The sequence below is a fragment of the Montipora capricornis genome, chromosome 10, assembly GCF_036669925.1.
Source record: "Montipora capricornis isolate CH-2021 chromosome 10, ASM3666992v2, whole genome shotgun sequence".
In the NCBI taxonomy this organism is placed as follows: Eukaryota; Metazoa; Cnidaria; class Anthozoa; order Scleractinia; family Acroporidae; genus Montipora; species Montipora capricornis.
Window position 1 is genome coordinate 51,465,487 of NC_090892.1, and position 10,000 is coordinate 51,475,486.

The 10,000-nt window shown below is 41.2% G+C and overlaps 1 protein-coding gene across 1 annotated transcript in view; it reads left to right on the forward strand.

Moving 5' to 3' along the window:
* Positions 1-10,000, forward strand: part of LOC138021989 (probable phospholipid-transporting ATPase IIA) — a 38,268-nt gene that overhangs the window by 15,133 nt on the left and 13,135 nt on the right. The window contains exons 9-22 of the mRNA XM_068869015.1: positions 223-303; positions 408-480; positions 1,468-1,544; positions 2,809-2,898; positions 3,506-3,576; positions 5,089-5,254; positions 5,708-5,764; positions 6,767-6,844; positions 7,268-7,465; positions 8,020-8,181; positions 8,818-8,910; positions 9,261-9,344; positions 9,640-9,687; positions 9,771-9,845. Coding sequence (XP_068725116.1) covers positions 223-303; positions 408-480; positions 1,468-1,544; positions 2,809-2,898; positions 3,506-3,576; positions 5,089-5,254; positions 5,708-5,764; positions 6,767-6,844; positions 7,268-7,465; positions 8,020-8,181; positions 8,818-8,910; positions 9,261-9,344; positions 9,640-9,687; positions 9,771-9,845 — 1,353 coding nt within the window. The remainder of the gene's footprint in view (positions 1-222; positions 304-407; positions 481-1,467; positions 1,545-2,808; positions 2,899-3,505; positions 3,577-5,088; positions 5,255-5,707; positions 5,765-6,766; positions 6,845-7,267; positions 7,466-8,019; positions 8,182-8,817; positions 8,911-9,260; positions 9,345-9,639; positions 9,688-9,770; positions 9,846-10,000) is intronic.

A 10,000-nucleotide genomic window follows, 5' to 3' on the forward strand; every position in this document is an offset into this window, starting at 1 on the left:
GAAAAGACTAGAGAGTCCAACCGTTTTCAGATGTCATTATAAAGACAGCACTTTCTCTTCAGTTATTTAAAGACCCTGCAGTGAGTGTTGGTCCGGCCGGAGTTGTGATCCCGCGACCTCCCGCACTGGAGTCTGATGCTCATCCAACTGAGTCAACCGGTCGGCGGTTTACTCAAGCTACAGCTAAATAATTGCACCAATGTCTGGTTTATTATTTCCTAGGATATGCTGAATATCAGTGCATCTGTCTATGCGGAGAAGCCTCAGACAGACATTCATAGTTTTGTTGGCACATTTACACGGGTAAGAATCTTCGGTATACTCACGGAGTAAAGAAGGGAGATGCCGATGTTGTAGCTTGAGCGTGTAGTGTTCATTAGCAAGGGTGCTCTCTTTTTTCCTTGCAGTATGATGGAGAAAGGACCGAAATACCACTTAGCATTGAGAACACAATGTGGGCAAACACAGTGATAGCCTCAGGTTTGTTGTTGAAAACTGAAATCTAAGCTGAGTTACAGTGGGGCAAGTCAATTAACCTTTTTCTAGGTGACATACATCGTATCCCCTTGGTGGACATTTTTTCTTTCTTTCAATGTTTATTCCCTGGAGTTCAAGCTAAGGGAAATGATTTCTAATGGTGTCGCGTAAGGGATCGTGGGAAGGTTGTCAATCGGGATGCTGGATGCTGTGTCATTTAGGGTTTGGCTGCCGACTTCGTGCGGCTGACCACTCACAGCGATGGCGCTGCGGTGAGAGCACTCGCCTCTCACTAATGTGGCCCAGGTTCGATTCCCAGACTCGTCGTCATATGTGGATTGAGTTTGTTATTCCAAGCGCAGAACATCTGATCATGTGCTTGATTCTTTGGCGTCAACTTGCACATGTCTAGAATTTCGAGTGTTTCTCCCCAAGTCTAATGAAATTGAGGTGCGGTTCGTGCATTTGGCTACTTTTGAGTAAAGGACCATCGTCCGGGTAAGTGAACTCCCGAGCAGGACTACACTCACCCGGACGATCGTACTTAAGGACGGTGCCTGCTAATTCAAATGTATTTTTGCGTGGTTGTATGGATATGCGGGAAAGCAGATCTCAACACGTGTTATTAAATTCCAAAAAGAAATTGGGGGTAACCACGCATTTTTCAAAGATAATTAATCAACAATGTTAGTAAAGAGCTCTAAAATACAAAGCAATATATGGCGTTCCTTCCAAATTAAAAGCTTGATTATCTGAAAATGCATGGCTACTCCCAATTTTCTTTTTGGATAGCAAGAGCACTTGGTAAGTTCTGCTTTCTCCGAAAGAGTTTTAAACCGCACAAAAATATCCCTTCATTGGTAAGCACTACCGATAGGAAATCTGAGTGTCTGGAGATGCGCAGAACGTATGCGCAATAACAATAGTAGGCACCGTCCTTAATTAACATTCAACTATCTTAACGGTAAAAAACGCAACCTACTTTTTCAGGCACAGCGGTAGGTGTGGTGATATACACAGGTTCAGAGACACGAAGTGTTATGAACACCTCAAACCCCGAGACAAAGGTATTTTCCCATAATATTTGCTCTTGTAGCACATACACCATGTATCAATGAAAGAATAGGGTTATCGTTGAAAGAGATTCGCAAGTGGTTAAGCTTCTAAACCCTTCAGTTATACCCTCAAGGGTTCCCCATTAATTAACGAGTGTCTAAGTTCTAGTAGTCTACAAGCAGACTCTTTCGTTGAAATGGCGAGTGGTCGAAATGTAGGGGCTTGGTCACGACTTTAGTGACCGAGCCCCTACATGTATATATCGACCGCGCGCCATTCTCAACAAGTTTAGAGCAAAAAAAAAAAAAAAGAAAGAAAGCCGACTTGCGGCTTCCCTCGTCCATCGGCGGTTGATTGTATTTTTTTTATTTTTCATCACAAAGTTCATTGATAAGCTGAAAAACATTGTATCTCTGCCTAGTTTTGCCAATCTGGGGCCTTTTTTGGGCGTCGCAATTCCCTCTGTATCTCAAGAAGGGAGAGGTTTTAAATCGTCAAACTTCACAGCTTTCCAGCTTTTTGTTAACTTGGAAACATGTTGGAAGATCAGCTTTCCAAAACTAGCGGATAGCAGTTTTGCAAATGGCTTTTCGAGAAACGGGCCCCAGGAACCAATGAAATCCAAATGCAACTTGATGACACGTATTTTCCCGCGCTTTGCTTCGAGTGCTAATTGGTTCATCTGATAGTTTGAGCCTTTGGATTTTGGATACCAGCAGTCGCCCCTTTCCCCCCATGAATTGGAGAGATGGTTGCGAGTGGAAATTATTGCATTACCTTCTTGCCTGCCTGGAGTTCTTGTCTCTGTTTTTTCTTTGATTCTCGGTTTGTGTGGGAAAAGGAAGGGATTACTCGCAGTATTTCCTTGCTTGTCCTGAAACGAACTTGAAATTGTTACAAAATGTTCCACGCTATATATTTCGGAATTCTTTTTTTCATGGTGTTTGAAAGAAACGCCATTTTTATTGAACAACCCCAGCTTCATTTGTAACTTTTGTATAAAGCTTTGTAAGTTCTCTTGTACTTCTCACTACTATGAGATAACCAACTATGTAACTAAAGTGTTCATAATGACTAGTTAGCGTTGTTTTAGTCACTCTCAGCATTTTAGGAATGAAGTAAGCACGTCGTTATTATTACAGTTTTATTTAATTACTGTTTTACAGGTGTAGAGCCATTTTGTATTTATGGAGATACCGTAAATAAACCATTATTATTATTATTATTATTATCATCATTATTATTATTATTGATCACATTTCTTTATGCTCGTAGTTTGGATTAACCGATTTGGAGGTCAACAACCTGACAAAAGTGCTGTTTTTAGCCACTATGAGCATCTCGTTCGTCATGGTATCAATTAAGGTATTTACTTAGTCCGCCTTATAAGCTGTAGGAGTAATATTTTTCCATTTGGTTGTTCACTTAATGAAGGACAAGAGAATCAGTCACTGAAAGGCGCATCAGGTCAGGGAAATCATAAATTTTATTGAGATTTATTTGTTGTGGTGGACACGTCTGGATAGGCGAAACGTACAGAATTAATTAATAGTTTTAGATTGCGCCGTGAAGGGTGCCTGTACGAACTACTGAGACGAACTTTCTGTGTTATTCTTCCGCGGTTTAGGAGTCCAGGTTTTTAAGAGCTGTTTCATTTTTCCGCTCCATCAGTTCCGTGGTTCGTCACGCGATATCGCGGCTTTCCAATGTTGTATCCAACATAATAGGCGTGTTTTTTTGCCAAGCGTGTGTCTCTTTCGATTCTCGCGCGTCGAACAGGTTAATTTACCCTTGGATTAATAACGTCTGTCATGCAGGCGCTTATCAGGCGTGATAGGGAACAAACCAACCCATTCGAAAATAAGGCCATGGACTGAATGTGATTAAAAACTCAGAGCGACGGTAGTAATAAAATCATTTTTTTCCGTACCTAATAATAGACGTGGAAGTTAATACTCATTTCGTCTCTTAGGGTTTTAATGGGCCGTGGTATCGCTACTTCTTTCGCTTCGTCCTTTTGTTTTCCTACATCATTCCGCTGAGGTAAGTCTCTGACTGTCCGAGTTCTCACTGATAATATTGTTCATTCTTGTTTTCTCTTGACGACTTTGATGTGCTAGTTTATTATTTTATTGAAGCTGGGATCCTCGCAATTATGAACGCAGTTTTAGCTATTGCGTAGAGAAGCCTGAAAAATTCAGGACTTCAGCGGGGTTAGAATCCGTAACCTAAAAGCATAAAAATTCTCTTCTTTTGACTTGTCTCTCTGTTTTGAGAAGTTGCCAGGTACATTGTATCAACTTATAATTATACTAACTGAGCGCGAGGGCCGTACTGGGGAATATTGGCCCGAGGTCGTGGCAGTACGGAGCGATCGTAGCGAGATTCGTACAAAAACGACCGGTTCGGTGCCGAGAAAGTGAGGTTAGTAATTTGTTTATTATATGGCATCGTTTCTTTGAGCAATCGGACACTTTTCCGCTTGGTGAATGTTCGTAATCTTCGTCTTTCTGGTTCCATCAGCGAACTTTGAATGGTAGCCTTTTACATGTGAACCTAAATTCCGCTTTTTTTTTGTGTTTCGCTTAACTTGAATTTCGCGGGAGAGAGAAAAAATACGGAAACGGATCGTTTCCATGGTGATGGTCCGTACTGTAAAATCCCGACCGAAAACTAACCAATCATAGTGCTCCAAATAGCCTGAAAATTGCTTGCCATATAATGAATATGGATAACAGGCAAGAAATGAGCTCAAGTTCTGTTGTTGCTTGTTGTTCGGTAATGACTATGCTCGCACTCCACGGGTTTAGGGGTAACACTGCTTTTGAGAGTGGGCCCCGCGTTGAATTAGTTGGACTGAAATTTGCGCTTTGCCGAAAATAGCGGAAACTGCTTATATTTCGTCCTCGTGTTCTAAGCTGCCTAATGAGTCAATGAGTCGCATCCAGCGTTGTGATTGACCGCTCTCGACCCAATTTAAACCGAGTTTAACTGCCCACTAACTGTCGCAGCCAACATGAGAGTCGGAAAATGAGGAAACTTTGTTGAAAGTTGAGCTTCACATTCCGTGTATTTGAGAAAGACCCCGTAAGTGTGCCTTGATGCAACCACCCTTTGCATTTACTTTATCTGTGCTGTTACAATACACTTTGCCCCAAACGGCGACTGCAAGGTCAAGTAATGTTATAGCCTACAGTGCGGGCGTCTTATCGAGTCGCCCGAACTCCATCGAGCGGCCATGTTGGTTGAATGTTGTGAGGTGATGGGACTTGACCTACCCCCTTGGTGGCAATTTAGGCCTCTCCCCAAACTTCCTCTGCCCCCCAGAAATTCAAGATGGCGGCCAAAAATTTCGGGGAGGATTATGTTTAGCCCGTGACCAAGAAAATACCCCTGCACTGCAGGCTAGTAATATTATGGAATACTCAGTTCTTGTTGCTACCGTTCTTTCAGTAACGACTATGCTCTGCTCACACTCCCAGATGTAGCAGTAATACTGCTTTTCAGAGTCGGCCCCGCTAACTTTAGTTATTTATTTTGTTATCTTGTTTGTAGTCTCAGAGTAAGCCTGGATTTGGGCAAAGTGGTGTATTCATGGATGATAATACACGACAAAGCTATTCCCGGTACAGTGGTACGAAGCAGCACGATACCCGAGGAACTGGGAAGGATTGGGTACCTGCTGTCTGACAAAACAGGGACACTCACTGAAAATGAAATGGTACTAGAGAGTTAAATTAAACAAAGGCGCATTGACGGCAACTGATTGTGCAAGGGACAACACCTCATTTTCGGATGCCGTGATTCGCTCAGAAGCGGTGTTTCCGAGTTATGAGGGAGGAGCGACGGTTTTCTTTTGTCTTTATTTATGGAAATCCTCGTAATCAACCTTATGCAAATTGCTGCCAAATTTGGATTGACTTAAGGCCGGAAAATATTTTAACGACCTAATTTTCATACGGGTGAATGATATAAATCAAAACTAAGGAATAGTGTATAGTGTAAGATTTTGGAAATCCGTAACTTTGAAGCCCCCCTCCTTCTCCCCAACCAATATGGCGCCGAAAATCGTGAAAATGAATTTTAGAATTGATGGCGTATTAGCTGACGTAAAAACCGAGCTGGCAATCGTTCGTCGGTTATTATTTAAGCATAACCGTTTATCTCTTATCAGGTTTTCAAGCGTTTGCATCTGGGAACTGTTTCGTTTGGGACAGACTCTATGGAAGAGGTAAGGAGCTTTACCTGCTAGGTTGGCTAATTTTTATGGGATTTTATTATTTAAACAGAGTTCAGCCGGTGCCTCGCAAGACCGCGTTTTAAACGCGTTATATTTTGGCCAGTTCTTGTGTTGAAAGTGCACCTAACCTCAAATTATTTACGTTAGCAAAACTAGTCAAATATCAAACAAATATTTACCTATGCTTCTCTAGATTTTACTTTTTCATGTGCCTCATAAAGTATGTAAGAGAAAGACGCTGGCAATCGCTTTTCCCATGGTCGAAGCGGTGAGAAGCACGGGCCTATTCCTTCTAGGACGTAATAAACTCCTTAGCATTATAGTTTTGAAAGAACTTTGGCAATGTAAATTAGTTCTTGACGTCATTGAAGGAATAGACCCATACCGCTCACTAGCTCGGCCATGGGACAAGTGAATGTCAGCTTTGTTACTCTGTCGTACCTCATTAGGCCTAGTAAAAGTAAAATCTAGGGAAGCAAAGGTGAAATATACATGTATGTTAGACATTTACCTTTTGCAAAAGAAACTACTTTGAAGTTAGGTGCTCTTTAAGGGCAGTGTAGGAGTAAGGATGGTACAGTCGGTTAGTGCGCGGCCTTGGTGCACGAGATCCTGAGTTCGATTCCCAGATCTGGCATCCTTGTTTCAACTTCTTTCCTTTCAGTGTAGCTTAAGTAGCTTTAAATACCCGTAAAACGGAGCACTGATGGAGAGTTGGGAGTAAAATGAGCGCACCGTCGACCTCAGGTTTGTTACGAGTTATCGACGTTAAATAACCTACCTGCTCTGGAGCTAAAGCGATTGTTCAGACTTTGAACCGGTCCAAAGTGTTTATAATTATGTTTATTGTAAGAGATTTATTTTCACAGGAATTTGAAGAAAATATGGAGAGACAAGCATGCGTTTGGTTACCTGATTTTCTTTGCGTGAAGAATGTTTGTTAGAATAATATGTGCTTCGAGAACAGTACAACTGAGACCGTGTTCTTTGCAGGTTGTCGCCCACGTTAAGTCCTCGTATAATCCAAGCACAGGTTTGACGTCCAAGAAGCCTGGACAGGCTGGATCAAAGGTTTATTCAACCTTCCTTTATAAATGAATTGCCTCTTGAAGTACTTTAGTCGCATAAGGTGTAAAACATAACCACTGGAAGTAAGATAAAGCTTCGTGTCTGCGATGAACGGCTTAGTCAGTTTGGTAATCTTCTTGCTTGTTGTTAAGGAAATGCTAAAACAGTGATTCGGTGATTTTTTTTATCTTATCGTTTGTGTGTGTTCTCTCAAAGTATTGACATGCCAATTGTGTGAATCACATGTAATTGATCACACAATTCCTTCCATGACGTATTGACAAAACAAATGTGAAAGAAAAATCGAAGGATGACCATTCAAATTGGTAAAATTGGTACAAAGCTAGAATTTTGATTTGTACCACTTGTTACCCAATGAGATAACGTATTTGAATAAATGCGTTAACAGAGTCTTTTTTTTAACAGGTTCGTCGTACTGTTGTCACACGAGTGCATGAAGCCGTCAAAGCACTTGCGTTATGTCATAATGTCACGCCAGTCACTGATGATACGGAAAACCAATCAACCCGATTACGCGTTGATAGCGTGACGAGTGAGGAAAGCGACGGAGACGGTTTGGATGCAGGAAAAATGGTGAACTATCAAGCTTCTAGTCCAGACGAGGTAATGTCAAGGGTCCCTTTTTGTCAAGGATGTTGGTTGTTCCATTGGCACAGTAGTACCCTTCGATTGGTGTACAGCGACGCAAATAAGAGGCTTTTTTTCGCAGTGTCGGGTGTCTCGCCTTCCATCCATCTATCTCGGGTTGGAATTGGCGTTATATGTGCGTTGGGTTGTTAGCTATGTAATCTTCTGCGAAAAGATTGTTTCACCGGGATGCTCCAGAAACCAACATTTGATCAATTTGGTTCTTACTGGGCCATAAAAGAGTCTTCAGTCCTGTACAATAATTGTGTAACAATAACGATAAAAGAACTAAAGCAAAGCTAAACTAAAGCGGAAAATGGTTGTCACATTTCTTTATCAAATCGAGGCAGAAGGGCAGTCTGTTACATGCACAATAGCCTTTTCTTTTTTCATCTTTCTAGTGCCTGCCGCGAAAATTACATTTCTTTCACAGTCATGCTCCAGCTAACTTATTTCAGCTTAAAAACGGTGCTTGGCGAAGAAACGTGTTCGCTATTCTGGTAATATCTTATCCGTTCTTTTTTATTCAGGTTGCCTTGGTAACGTGGACTGAAAGCGTGGGATTGACTTTGGTTCATAGAGATCTATCGAGCATGCGTCTACGGACCCCTTATGGTCAAAGTCTTGTTTTCAACATCTTACAGATTTTTCCATTCACTTCCGAAAGCAAGAGAATGGGCATCATTGTCAGGGTAACATATTTCTTTGTACAAATTACTGCTCGTTTATTTTTGCCAGTTTATGCCAGCCCACGTCATCATTTTCATTTTTAAGATCAAAGTCATGATCAGTTGCTGCATACAGTTGACGGGCTAGTTCTTGCACGAAGTTGTGCAACAAAAAAGCACGCCATTTACCGTCTTATTCTTTTTCCTTTTGTGAACACCGTTAATTCTCAAAGTACTTATAACTATATGCAAAGTTGTAAGGTGGGGTTATTTCCGTGTTTCCCGTATTTTATCAACACTGATCGTTAATGTGGATGTTGCGTTATTGCAGCGCACGAACTTAAGCACGTTGATTTATACAATAATAATAATAATAATGATAATAATAATAATAATAATAATAATAATAATAATAATAATAATAATAATGATAATAATAATAATAATAATAATACAATATTGATGTGGATGTTGCGTTATTGCAGCGCACGAATCGAACTTAAGCACGTGGATTTATACAATAATAACACGGCACGTTGAACTAAAAAGCAACTTGCCTAGGTCAACACGTTTAAAGAGACCGTTAATCGTGCGGTATACGCTTGACTAAGGCTTGGCTCACAGAAAATTTAAGCTTCCGTTTTGTGCTGTTTGTTTCAGGACATGTCATCAGGAGAAATAACGTTTTATATGAAGGGTGCAGATACTATCATGAGCAGTATTGTGCAATACAACGATTGGCTAGAGGAAGAGGTAATCGGGACCTTTGGTCTCGACTCCGAGGACGATAATTCTTTCTGAGCATGCGCACTAAGAAAATGACGAACTTAGAACCATTTGCGCATGCTCAGATTAGAAAACTTCGAACTCGTATTCCGAACTCAAGATCGCTAATGTCATTAAAAAGGGAAGGGTGAAAAAGTAGTTTCCATCGTACTTTCAAGCTTTTGGGTCTAAAATTAATTTCACTGACGAAGTGTATTATTCATTGTGTATGTGTGCGAGTTTGGTGGGGTTTGTGGTGCGACCAGCAGCTGCCTGTAGCGGTTGGCTAATTGGCATTAGGGTCTCATTTCTCCTGTTCTCTTCTTTTTTTCTTCAAGTGTGGAAACATGGCTCGTGAAGGCCTCAGAACACTCGTTGTGGCCAAGAAAGTCCTGACGGAAGATCAGTACCAGGATTTTGAGGTTTGAGCATAAGAGTGTGTTATGCCTAATCTCGACAACTTGAAGCAATCGAAAATAGCCATTAAAGTGTGGCTAAGTGCTTTGAAAAATAGAGATTAAGGTTACTTTTTATGGCAAATGGTGGACGTCAATCTGAAATTTGCGTTTTGGCAAAAATCGAAGAGAATTTTCGTGGTTCTATTATTAGACAGCAGCCTACAGATTTTGTCGTTTGCGTTTTACTTAAGTTCGGTAACTTTGACTTTTTCGACGCTGTAAAGTTTCCAATTGTAATGTATCCTTTTTTTGTCGGCAGCATCGGTACAACCAGGCCAAACTGAATATTTCAGACCGAGCAACTAAGGTATGTCGCCCATGGAGGCACGACTCTGCCCTTATCAAACTCTTCGTGGTGTAGTACTAGAGTCTGTGGGTTGAATTTTGTAGGTAATGGGTGTACAGAGGACCTTGGAGCACGACTTAGAACTGCTTTGTTTAACTGGCGTGGAAGATAAACTCCAGGTAAGAATTAGCAAGAAAAGATGGAAGCATTTTAAGGTGGTTTGGCAAGAAACGTAAAGACCGGTTCACTTGCCAGGCGTTGTCAGTTCGACAGTATCGTGGCTTGCATTATAGCTGTATTTTGACACCCTGATTTTGAGTGATTCTTTCGGAAA